Source organism: Argiope bruennichi, chromosome 2 (assembly GCF_947563725.1).
Source record: "Argiope bruennichi chromosome 2, qqArgBrue1.1, whole genome shotgun sequence".
Classification (NCBI taxonomy): Eukaryota; Metazoa; Arthropoda; class Arachnida; order Araneae; family Araneidae; genus Argiope; species Argiope bruennichi.
Genome location: NC_079152.1, coordinates 45,905,076 through 45,926,423, shown reverse-complemented (window position 1 = coordinate 45,926,423; position 21,348 = coordinate 45,905,076). Strand labels below are relative to the sequence as shown.

The following is a 21,348-nucleotide window of genomic DNA, read 5'->3' as shown; positions in this document are numbered from 1 at the left end:
AGAGAGTGTGCGCTTATGTCATGAATATTAATCACTGATTAGCATGCTGAATCTAATTAGAGTGGAAATAATTAATGGACTGGAATGCTCGAATTTTCAAAGGAGAAAATTTCATGATTTTTTTATGTGTGTGTATTCTTTCTTCTTAATTTTTAAATAGTTATACGTTGAATCATTAATTTTGTAACATTTCTGATACCATCATATTGTAATGTAAAAAGAAATATTTACATTCACTAAGGAAATTAAATTGAATATTTCTACTATTATTGATTATGCCACTTAGTTAAAGTTTTGACTTAAGTAAAGTTTGAGGTAAAATTCTCCAAGAATTAATTTAACACTACTTAACTAAGTCCAAATTCGACTTGTTGAAGGATTTTTAAATAGATTTCCATTGTTACTATGTTCTAGTGGGATTGTTTAACTTCATTAGTGAGGCGTATATTTTCAAGGAAATCTATAATCTAAATAATTATGCTGGTAAAGAATATAAATTATATGCAAGTCCCTATGCATTATAGTCTTTTGGTTGCAACAAAAATGGCTGAATCATTTGTTGAAAGAAAATGAAGTAATAACAAGATATTTTCTTTTCTGCCATGTTCAGAATCAAAAAAATTAGGATTGTTCATAAGCTTTGTTATTTAAAGAACATTTTAAGCCCAAACTTTAATTTTTTAAACACTTATTCGAAGCAGTTTAAATCATGTGCATCTAAAGAGAAGAATATCCAAAATAAGAGTTCCCCTTAGTCCCAATTGTAATTGAATCGGGGAAGATTATTTCATACCATTCATCTAAGGATTTATGAAATATATTTCTTTTCCCCTTCCATAGACCATTCTTTTCAGGGGTATTATTTAAATGTGTTGCACAATAAGCAAAGGAAACAAGGATATTAGTGATGAAAAAAAAAGCTGACCATCTTTAAGACTAAAAATTTATCTTATTCATATTCTTGAAAATTTATCTTTTTACCATAAAAAATTTAATATCATATTTTCTTTCATTCATCATAAACTATGTTCTTGCTATTCTTTTTCATGAGATGTGGCGTTCGATACATAATTGATTCAGCACTAGATCAGAAAATGAAAGCAAAGTTGTTTGTATTCCTTTTGAAATTAACACACCGAATGTAATGAAAATCATAGTCATAGAACAAACAGAAATATAGATAGAATGTCGGATATAATGTCGGATTTCACAAAGAGTGTTGAAGCGATAAACAAGAAGAACGTAATATCTAGCCTAAATAAACTTTTTTTTTATTCAATGCTTTTAATTTTTCTTATATATATATATGAATAAAATAAATTGAATAAAATATTGAATAAAAAATATAATACTGAATAATAAATATAATATTGAATAATAAATATAATATTGAATAATAAATATAATTTTTAATAATAAATATAATATTGAATAATAAATATAATATTGAATAATAAATATAATATTTAATAATAAATATAATATTGAATAAAAAAAAGTTTGTTTAGGCTAGATATTACGTTCTTCCTGTTTATCACTTCAACCTTCTTTGTGAAATCCGACATTATATAAATGTAAAAATTTCCAAATGCTGTTTATTTTTCCTAGTTTATCAATAATTGACTGTATTTAGATCACATTTTCTCTAAAGTCTTCTTGGAAAATTCAAGTTTGTTTTGCAGAAGCAAAATGTTACTCTATTTAACAGATCCACTTACAAATATTATGTTTTAACTTCAAGCTTATTGATTAAGTATGAACCTCATATATATCTTTAAAAATGTTGCAAACTTTGTGTCATCAACCACATGTGCAAGTAGTTGTTCGGCAGTGATCGAGAATGAAGAATTTCTCTAAGAAATTTTGTTTTTAAAATGTGATTTTTTTATATTCTGTTTCTGTTGGAGCATTACATTGAAACGGTAAAAAAAAAGGGGAGCTCCCTGCATTGATGAATGGTTACTAGATTTTATATGTGAAATAATAAATACAGATATTATTTTTAAAAACAATAAAAGTAGACAATATTTTTACAAATGATAAATATAGATATTATTTCTATAAATAATAAATTCAGTTATGATTTCCACTCATATACAAATGTAGATAAATTTTAGTGATAATATGAGATATTTCCAGACAAAACCAAGAGAAGCTAAGCAAGTTTTTCCTGATCTCCAAAGAGGAAAAGAGCATTCTCACTTTTCTTCATACAGACATTTTTTTTTTACTTCCTATATATGGATAGAATGTTGGATTAACTCATAAATAATCAATTCCTCACGCGTTTAGAAGAAAACTGTATTTTATGTCCTCGTCAATTCGGCTTTAGGAAGAGGCTCGATAATGTGAAAACCTTAGGTAATATTCAGAAAATTTTAAATTACTTGAAAACCAATAAATGCTTAATTTATATAGTTTCACTCAAGATTTGATTAAGATTCACAGATAAACCCTTGTGTAGGTATAGATTTAAAATTGAAATTGTAAATATTGTAACCGGTTTTTGGAGCAATAGAAGCATATTTTTAAATGTTAGAATTATGTCGTATTAAAATATTGTTGTCTCGCTGGGTGCAGGCTTAAGGCCGATTTTGTGGCTATCAGCTATTTGTGAATTTTTAGACTGGACATATGACAAATCCAATATATATATATATAAGGTATAATATGGCAGCAAAGATGAGATACCGCATGAAAAGCATTTCGATTGAGGAATTCTTCAAAATATTACACCAAAGAGCTTAAAATGTGATTTCTATATAATTAAAATCATGTGGAATTACGCTTGTTAATTAAAAAAAATAAGAACGATTTGAGATCAACGAAATAAAATATTTCCAATCTATTGAAGGGAGCATTGCAGCTGATTAATAAACATTATTCATTTTCAGAGAAATTTGTTAAATTAAAACAATTAATATTCATTTTATTAATGCCAACCATAAAAAAAGTGATTTAGCACATTCTGTATCTATCATCAACTAATTTTTCTCTGATCTCTCTCCGATTTTCTGCAATATCGAAAACATGAGGCACAACAAGAAGTTCGCTGAAGTCTTTATAATTAATTTTGCCGGAAGAATCCTTTGGTGCATTTCCCAAAAATTTTTCAATCGCATCCGCTGGAAATTTGTCTCCTTTTTAGGAAAAAAAAATTATTAAGATCAAATTTCACTTCTTTATGCATAATTATACTTTTCAAACATTAAATAAGTAGCTAATATTTTCTCTGTTAATTCTATATTATGAAATGTGCAAGATATATTTTAATTCAATAATAAAATGAAATTTTCTAAGAGTTGAGAAATAAATCTATATCTATATATATATATATATATTTTAAATTTATCAAATGCTTAAGTGACTCACTATAAAATTTAATAATAAAAAACAAAAAAATGGTAACTTTTTCTTTGAATATCATTATAATATAATAATTTGAATCTAAATTATGAAGTTTAATAGATAAATATGAAATTCAAAGCAACTTTACTTCATGCAAGAGTAGTTATTTTTAAAAGCAATTATCTCACAAATCATACATATATATATGAAAATTATTTATAATTTATTTTTAATTATAGCGTTCTCACCGTGCTGCAGGAAAAGTTTTCGTAACTGTTCTACCTCAAGATACCCTTTACGATCAGAATCTAAAACCCTGAATGCTTTAATTATTTCTTCTTTCGATGCTGGTTTCCACCTGCAAATTCAAAGTATGAATATATTTGTGTAAAATGTAGCACATAATATATATATATAGGTATACATTATTATCAAATGATTTTATACGAGTATTAAACATTTAGGGAAATACTTTATTATAAGACTAAACCCATATTCACATGAGTGTATTTCTACAAAAATATTAACCTTTTCCTTGAATATGGAACCTACTGCATATAAATATAATGTTGTATTCTTTATATGAGCATTACAAATGCATTACATTTTTTACTACCAAACCGTTGGGAATTCTTCTAGAAAGTATGCTACACTTGCCTCATTTCTATTAAAAGTGTTAATAATCGCTATGCATTATCATCCAGTATTGTCTCTTGTGTGCAAACTGGATGTATTGCTCACAGTGGCGAAGAAAATACAAAATACCATAAAGTTAGAAAAGATGTTATTTTTCAATTATTTATAAAGAGCAAATGACTTTCTAATTCATCTATTGCGACTCTAGCATGAAACAGATATACTGAAATTGCTAATGGCTGCGTAAAAACTGCATTTTATTCTCAAGTAACTACTTAAGGATTACTATTTTACTTTTCAATTCTCCCTTAAACTTTATTATAGCGTTTAAATAGCCTAGAATTTAGCATTATGGTTCAATGTCATAAAATGAAGATATTAGAAAATAAACATCTGAATGGTATAGAATTACAATGACACATGCATGTAACACAAGCAATCGCAAAATTTCATATTTCAGTGAGATTCGTAATAAGGAATGGTGTTTTGATTCTGACCAATTCACAAAGCTTATTGGGAACAGCTGATCATGCTTAACCAATAAAAAACTATGTAATTGTACTTTGGTCAAAGATAATTTATTATACGCAAATTTTTGATATATAGGAATTTAAATGAATGGCTTCTATGACTTCTTATTCTAATTAATATTTTGCACTACTCAACATATTTTTTTAAATGTTCATTAGGATGTTTTCCTCCCTTAGGATCTGAAAATATGTTTTCTTCCCTAGTAATAGACTGAGTGGTTAAATTATTATGACCACCTGGCAGTTTTAAGCAAAATGAGCTATTGCATCACAGTGTTGTTGTTTGAGGGCGAGATAGCTACAAAAAGGGAATGCAAAGCAAGAGAACCATCAATTGCACTGTATTGCGCTCGGAGATATGAGCAAAAAAACGTGACTTAACTGAGTTTGAACGCGAAATAAATGCAGGCGCTCGAAGCGTCGGAGCCAGGCTAATCTTGTGAAGTGTTCGTGAGCAGCAGTTGCTAATGTGTACAGAGAGTGGAATTCTAAGCAGAAAACAGCATCTCAATGTTTGATTTGTGGTCTTCAGATACTACTGAATGCTCGAGCTGAAAGGAAACCTTCCATATTTGTCCACTCCAGCAGAAGAGCAACAGTACGTCAAATCGCAGATAATTTTAATGAAGGAGCAAATGCGAACGTCTCTGAACGAGCTGTAGAATATACATTACATCGTATAGACTATGAGAGCCGACAACCTGTTCGAAAGCCTCTGCAGTCAGCTTTGAAAAAGAGCAAGCGTCTCCAGTTTGAAAAGGCATATAAGGATTGGACAGTAAATGATTAGAAATGGATCATGTGGTCTGATGAATGGCGTTTTTAACTATACCATGCGGATGACTGGGTTCGGATATGGCGAAAACAGCACGCAAGCATACACACCAACTACATTGCCACAATACTTGAAGCTGGTGGAGGTAATATTATGGTTTGGGGGATGTTTTCTTGGCATTGTATGGGTCCTTTGATTAATGTGGAACAACGTCTGAATGCCCAAAGATATTTAAGTGTTCTCGCAGATCAAGTACATCCTGTGGTGTTAATTATGTACCCTGCCGGGGATGATACTTTCAGCAGGACAATGCCATTTGCCATAAACTTGTATTGTCGTCAGACGGCTCGAGGAACATGACGCTGACTTTATCTGCCTTCGTTGACTCGCACAACCACCAGATCTTAATCCAACTGAAAATTTGTAGGATGAGATCGAACGGGGCATCAGGCATCTGAATTCATTGCCCTCAATCTGAAGGAACTGTGTAGTTCATCGGATATGAGTTCTAATTCCTCCTACCACCTACCAACATTTCACAGAATCTTCGCCAAAAAGAATTCGAGCAGTTTTACGAACTAAAGGTGCTCCAAAGGTGGCATGTATTGAGGGGGTGGTCATAATAATTTGGCCACTCAGTGTATATGCCATATGGATATGTTAAAATATTGTTCACTATTCAGAATCATGTACAATATCATTAATATATTAAAATAATAATGGAACATTTGTGCTTTTTGATTTTTGTGTTTATAAGCTTTCAAAAACGCTTCCAAGCTCACTTTGAGAATTGCATATAAATATTAACTTGAAGACAATTAAATTTTGGACTTTCAAGTCAATATTTTTGAATGCTGTGTCATTATTTTCCCTTTTTAATTTCAAGAGTATAAAATGGATTTTTTTTGTATAACTTTAAAAGCTCCAACAAAATTCTCTATAACTTACAATGTACTGGAATAATGAGGGAAGATACATTTCCTTATAATTCTTAGTTTGTAAATAACATTAACATAACCATATATATAATTGACGGAATATATTAAAAGTCTGTTTGTTGATTAATTATGGCATGAAAATGTTAAATAATTACAAAAAAAATTCATCCGAAATTCTAATGGAACTTATTATTTTTAAAATAAGATGCATATATGAAATCCCTTCAGTGATTTAGTATACGAAAAAATATAGCCTATTTGTTTTTAATAATTAAAATAAAAGTATGCTGTATGTTAAGTTTTATGATATAATCATACCCTCACGGATCCATACGCAAATCACTATTATCAAATAAGTATTTTATTTTCACAGACATTTCCACAACCTTTGACAAATTCTTAATACATGGTGCGGTAGAAAAACACAGCCAAACATTTTTTAATGTAGCTTGATTAAAAATAATTTAATTAAAAAATATAACAAATAGTAATAAGAGTACGTTTTTACTAATTAATAAATGTAATTCGTTTCAAAGTACCTGCTTTTTCTTGCGATACAGAGGTGCAAAAGATTATTGAAATTTCAGCTAGGACCCACAAGTCTACTACCTTTAATCTATCATATTCTTGCTTTGACAATTGCTTTAGAGAGTCCAAACTTTTGTGTGCTTTAGTGCAAGCAAATAACTCTAAAATGGACCATACACTATAAACCATGAGATTGAGATTTAAATGATATCACTTCCAGAAAATGCACCTTGCACCACTCTTCAGCATGTTTAGCCTTGTGAGATGGTGCAGAGTCTTTTTGAAACGTGCAGTTTACATTGTCGAAGTGCGTTTTGGCCTACGGAGATACAACAGCTTCAAGAATGTCTTATTAGTGCACTTTTCGTTTTATTTTGACGCCCTCATCCCCAAAAGCCATCGGTATTTTCCATTTGCGTAATTTTCACCACAGACCATGACCGACTTTGGATATTGGTGATGTTCAACAATTGCTGAAGTGCTTAGAGCATCTAGAGACCAGCTACTATCAATCTTGGAGTTATCAGCTTTCTGTACGGTAAAGTACTTCCCATTAATGAAAATAAATTTCTTCGAACTTGCGACCCATGCCAAAAGTTTCCGGGATTTTTGGAGCCGCGCGAGTTTGTTTTCTTCAGTGAGAAGCTGGGCATTTTAAAACTTGTAAGGCTTCAGTCCAAACTCTGTTTTTGCCATTCGTAACACTGATCGATCCCTTACTCCAAGTTAACAGGCGATCTTTCTCATGGAAACTCTTGAATTTCATTGAACTTGCTTTTTGAAAACCTTACGGCTATTGAAACTGTTCACTTCCTGGGCTTTGAACATCATTGAAAAGCTCTTTGAAACGATAGATTGCATCAGACACTGTTTGTCAAAGCATATTAAGCAAACGAACAAATTCATACTGCTGTTTTTCTTACTTAAACAACGCTAAAATAGCATATATTTTGCTTGACTTTGTAGAAAAACCTAAATTATTAGTAAACTAAAATATACATTATGAAATATGTTATAATTGAAGTGGCAAAATGAAGCAAAAATGAAGAAAACAGAAACTGTTTTGTTTCGAATGCATTATGTCACACATTTTTCAACTACATTTAGTTAAATTTAAATATTATTTACATTATAAGCAATGTTGCATAATTTATATGCTATTATTGTAAGCAAATCATTGAACGGCTATGAATGCATCAATTAATACTGTTATTAAATCATTTCTTACCACTTTCAAAGTAAATTACTCGTCATCTTTGTATATCAGGTACTTTTGATGTTTTGTTCCGAATGATCGAGTAATTTGAGTATATTTATTGGAATTTATTTTTACAAGACGAATAAGAGCTTATAAATGAAACTTTAAAGAGTAGTAAAGTAATCACAATAAACTTTTGTTGTATGAGAATACATGAACACAAATGGACGTATACTTAGTAAACATTTGTGATAAGAAATGTAACTTATTTCCTCAAAATAGCATTGATAATAACTTCTTCAAAATTCTTCTAGTACATGATTATTTTAAGTGATAATATAAGCTTAGAAAAGTTAGATAACTTTATAGAGAATAATTTTAAAAGAATTAAAAATATTTGTTAGAATCGATATCCTACGTCGATTACTTTATCGGAACATTTATCCAGCACACGTTTGATGGAAAATTTTTTCAGTCCTAATTATAAAAATCTCCGTTAAGATATACTTGTCCTCTATTGATACCAAATTATATATGTTTACTTTTAAGCCTCTTTCCAGTATGCGGAAACCAAACAGTCACTTAAGACCAAACATTCTGATATGTTTGCTGTGTCCTCTATCTGTCCTTAAAATTTTTTCACAACTTATTCTACATTATAATTATTAGTAAACGTGGCTACAAATAAATGATAATAAAACTAAGACCTTTTCTAAATGAAGAAAATACTATTGCATTTTATAACCTTAGTCGTATATTTTTGAAACGAAAAAGTCTATCTAGTCGTTTCAGTAGTGTCAGGTAAAGCTTCGTTATGATACAAATTGCCATTAAATTTCAAATATCACAAGCGAGACTATTAATGCGAGAGCAATGGTTATGTCTATAATGAATAGACTAAGGATATATGCAGATAGCCTGTGTTTTTGCTATAATGACATAGTTATTGACATGTGCACGAGCTGTCAAATTATCTTCATGCAGAATTTTATTGTTGAGTGGAGATGTCTTGATTATAATGTCTTGCTTATGGAGCGCTATTGAGCCCCAAACACAAGGCAATAAAATTGATATAAGTAAAAATCTATATTAAATTAAAAATATTGTCTGTTAGGATTCGTAAATGTCTATGAATTATAGAAAAAATCAATCGAAAGGAAAGTGATGATGAATATAATGCAATAAACTTAAAAATCTACTGTTGAGGATAAAAACTACAACTTCGTAAAAAAAAAAAAAAAAAAAAAAAAAAAAAAAACACTGTGAAAGGCGAAAAATAGCTGCTTTTTTGGTCAAAGGATCCGGCGGCATTCCTATAGTATATTGCAGTGATTTTCCAAATGGATTCGGTGGAATTCTAAGGTGGTGCGAGATGTCCTTAGGGGTGTTGCATCCCGGAAATGAAAAAGAACACTGGATTTCCTTTTACCAGAAATTTTGATACGAACGAAAAAGAAAATTTGCAATTTGAAAATCGGGGCCTTGATGTAAATGATTCTATTTTAAATCTTTTTAAATTACAATGTCTCTAAAAATGTTTTTTTTAAATCTTTTTTTTTTAATTACAATGTCTCTAATGTTCAAAGTAGAATGTTTGTATATCGAAAAAGAAAAAAAAAATGTCAATAGGTCATAAGGTTTGACATCAATGGGTAATAAAGAAGATTCCAATGAATTAAGCGTGTTGTTTGCGCCAAATTATTACTGTTCATAAGCAATAATTTAAATCCTTCTAAATTGAAAAGGCATCTGTAGTTATGTTATCCTAATCTTACCAATAAAAACATTCAACACTTCGAACATATACAAGATGAATTCAACATAAAGAAATGCATTCTCCAAATACATATTTTCTAATAAAAGAAACCATACTCGAAGTACCTTTTTGAAATAAATATCGCATTGCTAAAGAAATAGTGGTACATGTGATTGAATAATACTTGGTAAAAAATTGCATTAAAGCTGTGGTAGAATATAAATTTGATAAGAAATATCAAAGAGAAGTTGATGACTTGGCATTATCTGATTGATTTAGGCAAACATCTGAAAAATTTAGGTGACTACACAAATTTACTAAACAAAATTATGTCTTGATTAAAATCCTCACACTTTCAACTCACCATGCAGATTGATGAATCTACAGATATTGCTTTTTCAGCCCTTTTGATTGTCTGTATTCGCTACCTATTCCACAGAATGAACTACCAGAGAAAAACTTTAGGTAATTGAAAATTATTTAAACGAGAATGAGGTTCACCGGGATTTATGTGCAGATATTTGAATAGCAGAAGTCACTTTTGAGTATTAACAAATATACATGATCTGAGCGCCGTGACTGCGTAGATTGAAACTTTATTTGAGTCTTAAAGCTCATTACCTGTCACAGTACAACTCCTCCCCTAAGAAGCATGTCACGTCACCGGTGGGAGGTAACCGATCCCACATCATTTATCTACCCAGATGACAGAAAACCACCCTGTTACAGGAAGCTTTATATCCCCATATCTCAGGTGCCCCAAAGCGCAATCGGGGGGGGGGGCGTATCTGTATTGGTGTGTAATTGAGAAGAACCGTATACAGAATTTGTGTAAAGGCATATCATATGATACTGCAAAAATGATGAAAGTCATAAAAAGGCAATTAAACTCAATTGTTTTTTTGTTTTATTATGCGAAGAATTATTTAGATAGCATAAGGCTCTGTTTTTGAACTCGGAAATCAAATGTTTTGAACAGGAAAAATAATGATTCTATCGTCTGAGTTCAAAGATGAATTTTTATTTTTTAAATGAATAAAATTAATGTTTTATGAGATTGCTTAAGTAAATTATATGGGAACGTTTGGTCTATTTCGCATATATGTTTGCCATTCTGCATCACATTATCTTTACTTTACACAGAATGTCCATAGATATAGAAGAAGCATTTGGTATTTATGCATCGAAAAGAAAGAATGTAGCACTCTGAAAATTTAAGCTATTTTATTATAGAAAAAGTTACTTGTTGAATCACGGTACTTATAGCTCATAGCGTAGCACCTAAATTTTAAAAAACTACATGTGAGTGTTTATAAGACTAACAAACTATGCAAATGAATAAAAAAATCCATTTGTGAACTTTAGGAAATTAGAAGATTAATCAATGGTAGGGAATGATGATGTTATACTATAACATTTCATTTCTATAAAACTATTAACTTTTAGTATGTCAATATAACAAAAGTGTTTTATACTACAAATGTGAATAAGCATGAAATTTAAGCTCAGAAACAAATAATGTAACCATTTTTACAATATATTCGACAGTAAATTTAAATGTTTGCTAGTACTAATATAAAACGTCAAGGTTCAAGCAAAGATGGAGAAAGAAACGAATAGAGAAAATTCATGACATGCTATTTCATAGATCTGACTTATAAAGTTAACCTATAAACCTTTCTGAAATGAATAATTTTACAAAATATGAATGAGTATCTTAGGTATATTCAAACTTCATTTCAGGAATGAAGAATATATCTTTGTTTATATCCCTGCTACATAAAAGTCTACATTTTATTGAAAATATGCAAATAATGGATCGTATATCTGTGTGTCTAAAATTCATAAACTACAAATGCTAGCCATAAATTTATTTGAAATCACTTGTTTATATACATTTTGAAGGAATATTTATTTATAAATTTGATTCATTTGAGAAATGGTCAAATATTTCAAATGAAGTTCATTTTAAACGTTACTTTGTTTTCAAGAGTCTGATTTAAATTAAAATATATAATATCATAAAATATATTTTTGATTTTAAGAGTACATTTTTGATTCTAAGAATACAAATTATATTTTATTCGTATTTAATTTAAAGAAAATACCAAAGTTTCATCGTCGGTAACATTAAAAACATTGGCGCAGGCTTTTTGGCATTGGCTTTTGGGTTTTGAAAAAAACATTGGCTTTTTTTATGTAACGAAATGCGCTAAATATTGTTCTGAATATGTGACGCATAAAAGCTATTAAAAGTTCAACATGAAGTGAAATTTAAAATTTTTGCTTAAAATTAAATTAATTGTCTGCATTTCAGAGATATTTCTGAAAGAAAAATAAGATTATGATTCAAAGTTTTGCAAATGAATAGATTTATTCAAGAGTTTAAAAGCAAGTGTTTTCTTATGCTGATTACAGTTCAAATTAATGAAGGATACCTTTTTAGATACGCAGGAAATGTAAATCTAGAAATCGCATCTGCGTTCTACTGTTAGTAATTTGAAGTTCAACTTGAAGTACTTCTCTGTTTTATCAAAATTAGGTTAATCAAACTGAAATTATACTTATTAATCAATTAGAAAGCAATATTAGGAAATAAAGTGTAACGGCCGCAAACAATTTCAGAAACTAAAAGACAGAAACCCAAAAATTAGCAGAACAATTAAAATCATTACTACATTTTATAACTAATTATAGAGAAGTTTGAACAAAATAATCAGTTAAAGCAGGAAAGTAAATGTTTGTAAATGTATATACGTATATTTTGGTCTGGCAAAAAAGAATCAAATTAAGAAAGTATATAACTGACGAAAATACTAGAAGAATTTTTATTTAAAAATAAATTATAACATTTAATTAAACTTAACTTTCTATTAAATATGTAAATTTTCTAAAATTCTATAAATTAAATATTAATAACCATCTATCTATCTATCCATCTATTTATCTATATGAATATATTTATCTATCCATCCATCCATCTACCTATGTATATATTAAAATTAAAATATTTTTTCTAAAATTAATTTCATAATTATTTTATAAATTCCAAATGCGAATGTATATTTCATAGCTAGTATTGCTTTCAAAATTTAGGATAAATGAATTAAGGCGCATTTTTTTTTGATAATTGATATATAATGTAAGAAAAGTACATTCAGTTGGAAGTTATCTATGGAATATTGGAAGCAGATGTTTAATAAAACCATATGCTAATTTTAAAAAATATGTATTAAAAACATGCAGGAATTTAACCTGAACATATGCATAACCTACTGTCTCACATATTTTGCAATGGTTAAATCTTTAATTATATATGGAATTATAATTAAGCTATTGGAATTACATCATGTTTGAGAAAAAAAAAGATATGCAGCCAAAGACACAGAAAGATCTGGAACCTAACATACAATTCAGTTGATACACTGATCTCTCGACACCGCTAGACTTACTATTTAGTAAAAGCTAAAATAGAAACAAAATTTCGTCTCAATCTGTCTGTACAAATATGTTTCATATTTACCCGCCAAGTTCATAATTTCATTTTAGCACACTAAGTCTATTCTATTTTTTTACAAAGTATCACACACAAAATTTTAAAATAAATTAAGGGAATAAAACATTAAGTCTTGCAATAGAGTTCATCAAATTCATCAATACATTGGATTTTGGATTTGAAATTTGCTTTTAAATGCAATCGAGTTCATCAAATTCATCAATACATTGGATTTTGAATTTGAAATTTGCTTTTAAATGCCATGTTTACTACTTAGACAAATATATTTTTTAAAAGTGTTTTTAATACTCAGCATCTGAAGCGTTCCATATATTTGATACTGTCGAAATAAACCGGGAGACTTCTAATATCAGATTTTTTGCATCTTCCTTAGGGGTTCACAAAGGAAGATACGAAATGCCCTTGAAAATGATTGTTTAGTATTTTTTTTTAAATTTACTTTATGTGGTTATATATATATAAACAATTTTTGCACTTTTCATTTCCGTAACTTGTATTGCATAAATAAAGAAAATTTAAAAAATATAGCATACTCGTCTTTCATTAAAATTTTAGTCAAAGGTGGAAGAAGTTTTTCCAGTCTGAAGTAACCAGGATATTCTTGATCTTCAATCTAAAACAAATTAAAGAACATAAATTCGATTGCAATTAAAACGCTTCACTTAGAATGTTGTCCAACTTTTAATCCAAAATTTATCATAAAGAATTTTGGTGACAAAAAATTAAATTTTTTATACGTTTATTTGCATATATTATCAGCATTTATAATGGAAATCTATTTCTATGTATTTAATAATGAATATAATGAAAATATCATTTCCATGCATACTGGTAATTAAAGACGGTTTACTCTAGTTGTAAGTTGAATTTCCGAATTTTACATAGATCTATGTTCTTTTCAAAATTTCAAGAACACTCAACCTTATTTTTGTACAGTAGATAAGAGAAGGTGAAAAAAAAAATATAATTAATATTTTTTCAAGTACCAATGAAATAATGTTTGCAAGAATTTCTCGAAGTTTAATGTTTAATACGATCAATTGAATATAATATTATAAAAAAAAATTATACTTAAATATTTTTAAGTATGCTTAAAATTAATTCCAATTACGAAATGTCTGTAACCATTTTTTGTTTTATTAGTAACAACATCAGCATTTTATATTTGTTTGAAATTACTTTTAAAAGCTAATTAATACTGTAACACAACATATTGGAATACAAGGATTAATGAATACTTTACAGTACCGTAATTAAATACAAATTATCAAAACAGTGCTGTTCCAAAGAAATATCAACTATTTCTTTGTAGGGTAGTACAAAATTAATATATATATATATATATATATATATATATATATATATATATATATATATATATATATATATATATATATATATATATATATATATATATATATATATATATATATATATATAAGCACTTGTTATTGGATATTTTTGAACCAAAATTTTTTTAATTAAAATGTGTTCTAATTCTTATTGTGCATGGGTTTAACGCACATAACCAGCATTTCTTGGACTAAAAACATTTGTCAAGTTTTGTACTAGTGGAATATTTTTATTTATTTATGAATATTTAAAGGACTGCCTTAGAATACCTCACTAAAAATTCTAAATATTTCAATATTTGAGAGCAATATTTAAGCTGACAGTGGAGTTGGAAAAAAAGCAAAAAACGACCAAGTATGAAATGCCATTTTTAATGCTTTATCAAGTGAAATGATAAAACTCCTTATACAAACAAACGTTAAATAATCTTTTCTTCGATTTTCCCCACATTAATCATTTTATGCAAGTTTCTGAATTTGTCTCGATCCATCTCTATGTTCATTTAATCAGTTGTTTATGTTTTAAAATTTTCGGTCTTTAATATGCAATAAAAGAAAATCATAGTATCTCAAATGAATGATAGAAAACAATCCCACTGTCCTTTATATTGCGTTTTAAATTTATTAAAAGGAAATACATTTAAAGTTAATAAATATAAATGAACTTCTTCAAAAGCGTTTTTATCTATGTACAAAAAAGAAACAGATAACATTGTTTGAAAATTCCGTAAGTCAAAACAAAAATTGCAAAAGTGAGAGGCGTCGAGAAAAATGATTTATTTTATTATGTATTTTCATTTTTTATATAATGGCTTTTTAAATATTTTTTTTTCTTGTGATATTTATTGTCTCATTATATCTATTATTTTTTGCTCATCATTATTTTTAATTTTTTGACTTTTCATTTTTGTAATTTTGAATTTAATTGAATCATTTGGTTTCAATTTATATTATTAATAGAGTAGTTTATTTTTAATATATTGTTTAAATAATTTTTTTTCAAAAAATATCATTTATATATTATTTATTTTTTCTTATTTTTTTATCTTTCTACTGTGATTATGTTTATTGCTATATGATTTTAATTCATATACGCTTTACACATTTTTTTTTGCTGTGGCATAAAAAAGTGTAAAGCATATATGAAATTTATCCAGGGAATTGAATGCTTTGAAGCAAATGCCATCGACTGTCATTTGCTATACTTAAACCTTTTTTCTAAACAGTCGTATATAATTTTATTGACAAAAATATTACCTCTTAATAATATTCTATATTTCTAAGAATCAACATTCAGATTTCTGCATAATTTATAAATTTCATATTCTACTCGAATACATTATTTGGCCTTTCTAAGTTTCTTATTTTAAGGTTAAATTTTTTAAAGCTTTTCACTTTATAATATCCTTAATTACTTGCTTTAAATGATTTTATAGCAAAAATAGCGATTTTTTTTAAAAAAAGTCTTAAGATTCTGATATAAATGCTTTAAGAACATTTAAAATATTTTTTTATCAGATTTATAAAATATAGGGAATTTTAAAGCATACATGGGAATTTATTTTTCATGTTTTTTTTTTTTCATTATATACATATCTGCCAAATAAAGGAGTGAAAGCAGTTGATCTTTTTTTAAATTTATATTTATAGTTTTAAAGCCAAAAAAATATAAATGAGATGTTTAAATAATATAATGCTGCTTGATTTTCGAAAAAAAATATTCTTTCTTATTTCCTGCATTTTTTACACTGATAAAATGTTTTTAAAACAATATTTTCTATATTTTTTTTTACTATTTAGTCTGTAATGTATTTTATTACCATGGCTACAAATATTAATTAATTGGTTATTAAAATTTCGCATGCCAATTTTTAAATGGCATTACAGAAAAATATTTTATTGAAATTTGTGTGGTACTTGACATTTATGAGCTTTCATTTTTTTACAATGTATTTTAATCGGAAACCAATAACCACGTACAATTTGAATATCTTAATATTTGAGGAAATGAATGGGGAATTGATTACATGATTATATCCTTATAAACATGGGACATACCAAGTTAAATAAATACGTTTGAAACACTTTTAGCATTATGATGAAATCTCTTTTTTATAGTATGTTTTTTTATTTTATTTAACTTAATTTTTTCATATTTACAAAAAGAGAATTTATCACTTACCATCATTATTAATTATTTTTAAGAAAATAATTACATTAATTGAATAATATAATGAATTTGGATTCCACTCAAATAATTCAACTTAGTAGGAATATTTAAAAAAAAAGAAAAAAAAAAACAGGATTTCATTATATTTATAAATGCTGAATTATATATCTTCCACTAAATTAAAAAAAAATCAACTAATTTAAATAAAAAAATGCTAAGCACAAAAATTTTAATTATTAAAATTAATTAACAAAACTTTTTAATTGTTAAAAAGTTTTAAGTAAAAGTGTAATTAAAAATGTTAATAAATGTTTCAGAACGGAGATTTTTTGGTTTTATGTATATATTTTCACTTTTAATAGTAAACAGTTATGGATTAATGTGAACAATATACAATTGGTTTGTATATGTAAATAATGGTTTAATACAGATCTATTTCAAATTCACATTCACTCTAAATACTTACTTCTAAACCCATATCCTCTAATTCCGATTGTGTTGGAACTCTTCCCATGGCTCTGATAATGCTACCTAAATGCCTAAAAAGAACAAACCAAAAGTATAATGTTTATAAGAAACACTACACTTTGAGTTTTATCGTAAACATAATAACTATTTAAATGACCGTTTAACAATGTTAATTCTGATTTATTAGTATAGCATTGGTGAAATCACAATTAATTCTTTCAAAAAAAAATTCTATACATGAAGAAATTTCCAACTTTATGACGGTTATAGAACTTCAACTTCACAATTTTTTGGTTAGATATGTATACAAAGTAACAAAATAAGTTTTATTTAGTAACTGGCATTACTTAAGCTTCGCTCTTCCTTTCCTATCTTCGTCAAAAACTTCGAATGCTTCAGCTATTTGTTTTTCGGTGAATGCTTCATATGAGCTCTTTTTACCTAAACAGAAAAGAAATAATATTTCACATTAATTTCTGAATTTAAACAAATGTTAAATTTAATATTTACTGATTTCAGCTTACTTACTTGTGTCTGGTTTTGCATTCGTCTTGAACATGACTTTGAGGACAAAATGGATGATTCTTCTTTTATAAAATAAAAAAATAACTTATCTGCCATGATAAAAAAAAAAGCAATGATTAGTTGAAGTAAACAAAAGAAATATTTACATTTCCAAAAACAATTTTAAAATCAATATAATTTAAAACTTTATATTTTAGTTGTTTAATTATTTTGAAAATGATTTTAAAAAGCAATGAATAATCATGAATTTTTAAGAATTAAGAATGTAAATCGTATGTTTGTAATTTTTTTAAATACCTTAAAATAATTTAATTTTTGATAAAACTCAAATTTGTTTCAATTTGATAAAATATTATTTTCGTTCATGAATGTATAATTAATAACACTATCTTTATCTGCTAATTACTAGCGGAAATAGTATCATATATTAACAGAATAACATAAACTACTATGTTTTTCTTTGCAATTAAATTTATGTTTTCCAAAATTTATGCAGTTATCTATAATTATCAGTGCAATAGCATGCAGCCAACCATGCCATTATTATTCTTTCATTGATTTGAAATCATTTAAATTAATGGTAATTGAAAAATAATAATGAATACTAATCGTTTAAATAAGAAAAGAACAATTTATGTTGTATATCATGTAACCTGTTGTCTCTAAGGTTTGTTTCTAACTCTTATCACTGAAGAATTGTTGAGAGATTTTGCAACAGTCGTCGGAAATGGTAACTCCCTCAGCGAAATGCTTAATAAATCGTATTTTAAGTTCTCTATAGTTATTTTGTATTATAAATATCATGAGAACACACTCCATTTTTGATCACTTTTACACTTTTTCTTTTTGCAACAGTATACCCAGCGAACCTGGAAATTCTAGAATCCCTTATATGTTTTTGGGTACACATAAAATAATTTATTGAGGAAAGAAAATGAAATTTATATACAATACAAAAAAATATAACCACAATTATTATACAAGATACAATGCGACTATGAGAAAAGGGAGCACTTAGTGGAAAAAATGAGTAAGTAGGAAAATCACTGTATGTTTATTATAAACTAACATTTATTAAAATTCAAGGCGCATATGATAGTGCTGAAAAAAATTTTAATTTTTCAAAATTGATTCTGAAAGTAAATATGTAACATTCAATAAACTGCTCTATCACATAGAGCATAGTCTTGCTTCTAAACCATAAATATATTTTATTTATAATTAGATTTAAAGCAGATTTTTAACATTACTAAATTTTTAAATATATATCCACTTTAAAGTACTTTAACGTATGAGTCATGACTTTGTATAGCCCATGATTCTCAGTATTAAAATAAGGTAATTTTAACTGACTGACATTGTTTCATCTCTAAATATTATTTTCCAAAAATCATGAAAAGTAATCTTCTTTGTAAAATTAAAACTGTAAAATTCAGTTTCAAATGCTTAAATCATTAAAATTCGCAGCATTTTCTATTGTTGGTTTAAACAATTCACTTTTCTAGTGTATTTCACTTTCTTAGTGTAATATAATGCTCATGTAACAAACTGGATGCCCTAAATTATTATCTAAAAGCCAAAAATTAATACCTCATTTATTTCATGTAATTTAACAAGAATTTAAATAAAGTTATTCTGGAGTTCCAATGACTCATTTTGTCATTTGGGAAACCAAAATAATTTCAATAAAAATAAAATTAAATTAAGTATATTTAATGAAAATTCAAATGAAATGTATTTAAAAACACCCAAAATATATTTAAAACTAAGAATTGTCTGCATTTATTTAAATATTAAGTCTTTTGCGTGAAAAACCTATTTTTATTAATTTCATACATATATCAATACATATATAAACAGTTTGTGCCTAGAGTCTTAAGAACAATAACTATTTTTAAATAAAAGTTCAAAAATTTTCTTTATTTTAAAGTCACTATTAAGGTTTCGAAAAGTACAACTTTACTAAAATATTTAACAATGGAAGCTAATGGATTAGAGTTATTTATTTCGTTGGTCAATCGGACAGTCCAAAAATTTGTCAATGCTCATAAAAATTTGAAAACTATTAAAAGTCTTGTCAATCCTTTGCTTCCTTTCAGATTAGGTTTAGAAGGGAAGCGTTGCATATTGCAACATAATAACGCATTAATTCATGCCTTGAAATCTATTTCATAACAGTTTATGCCAAATAATGAACGAATTTTGAAATAGTTATCCTAAATCCAGATTTGAGTACTAAGAAAACAAGTAGAGTATTCTCCCAAGAACAGATAATTCAAATTGTAAATAATATTTTCAGTTAAATGAATGTAATTGGGGATTTAGTATATATTTTGTTTAGAATGACACCAAATATAATACAAAAATAAATGTTTTCATTGGAAAAGCGTGTATTTTATTTATTTCAACAAAATATCAATAATTTTATTTTCACTAATTATTTTTATTCAAATGTCAAAATTAAATGTCTTGAATGCTTAAACTGCACCATTTTTGTTTTCTCTCCTTTTGACCGATTTTCTGAATGGAAATAAAATTTTACACGTAATTGAATCATATATAAATTCAAATGTATAATTTTAATATCTATTTACTCCAATTTAAAACAGAGGTAATATTTACAGCATTATTTTAAAAATATTACTACGCTTCATTTTTTAGAAAGCACAGTATTATGCATGTTATATTCTCCAATAACATATGAAATATTTTTTTAATAATTTTTTTTAAATACATAAATATTATTATTATTATATTTGCATTATATTTTATTAAATTATTTATGTTTTAAAAAATATTAAGGCGTTTCAATTTAAAGCAATTTTATTTAATATTTCATTATACTTTTATCAAGTAAAAGGATATTTTGAAATCACTAAAATCATGTAGAAGATAGGAATTATTATTATTATTTACAGGATTTTTTTAAAATTAAATTGAAATACATTTATGGAATTTATAATAAAGATGGAAACTAAACTTACCTTCTAAATTATGTAATTGTTCAAATTCTGAAATAGTTAATTTTTTATGTAATAAAATTAGACACGGCTTATTTCTGTAGCACCATATAGAGATAGTGCTTTGCAAAAAGAAGAGTATTCTTCTAAGAACAGATCAGTAAAGTTTGAAGTAAAAATAAGAAATGTTACTCTGTTTCTATGGCAACCAATAGGTTTTTCACTACAATCGTATTGCTTTAACAGCGGTTTTCATTGAGACCGTATCTATGGTAGATTTTTCGTAAGTACTTATGCCTTATATGAACATCAAAGTGAAAAGAGTTGCATTACCAGCTTTCTGAAAACAAAAGCTAAAATTTTTACTTTTAGAAACAGAAATAAAATGTAAGAATGCTTGTTTCTATATATAAAAGAGATTTAAATCTAAAATATCACTGTTTCAAGTAAGGTAAAAGGAAAGAATAAAACTGAAAAAGTTTTTTAAATAGTGGTTGAAATAGTTATAGAATTATCTAATTTCTAGCAGTCATTCGAATTTAGTTATACCTAGTAATTTAAAGAATGTCTGAAAATTCATTAAATATTTTTCACGTGTATTCCTACTAAAGATATCAAAAGCATAATATTCTAGAGTCAATTCACCA

The 21,348-nt window shown here is 27.0% G+C and overlaps 1 protein-coding gene across 1 annotated transcript; it reads right to left on the bottom strand.

The window, feature by feature from the left end:
• Positions 1 to 2,958: 2,958 nt before the first annotated feature.
• On the bottom strand, positions 2,959 to 20,810 carry LOC129962180 (dynein regulatory complex protein 8-like). The gene is made up of 7 exons (XM_056075920.1): positions 20,726 to 20,810; positions 17,745 to 17,830; positions 17,564 to 17,657; positions 17,215 to 17,287; positions 13,760 to 13,839; positions 3,597 to 3,706; positions 2,959 to 3,140 (listed from the first exon to the last, which is right to left on the bottom strand). The coding sequence occupies exons 2-7, from the start codon at positions 17,773 to 17,775 to the stop codon at positions 2,959 to 2,961; spliced, it is 570 nt and encodes a 189-aa protein (XP_055931895.1). The 5' UTR covers positions 17,776 to 17,830; positions 20,726 to 20,810.
• Positions 20,811 to 21,348: the final 538 nt, after the last annotated feature.

What these genes read in the sequence shown, in the direction of transcription:
- LOC129962180 (XM_056075920.1), bottom strand. Translation starts at nt 17,775, where the DNA reads ATGTTCAAGACGAATGCAAAACCAGACACAA. An exon ending in GAATGCAAAACCAGACACAA is followed by an intron (nt 17,658 to 17,744) that starts GTAAGTAAGCTG and finishes TTTTCTGTTTAG; the next exon opens with GTAAAAAGAGCTCATATGAA. An exon ending in AAAATTTTAATGAAAGACGA is followed by an intron (nt 3,707 to 13,759) that starts GTATGCTATATT and finishes TTGAATTTGCAG; the next exon opens with GTGGAAACCAGCATCGAAAG.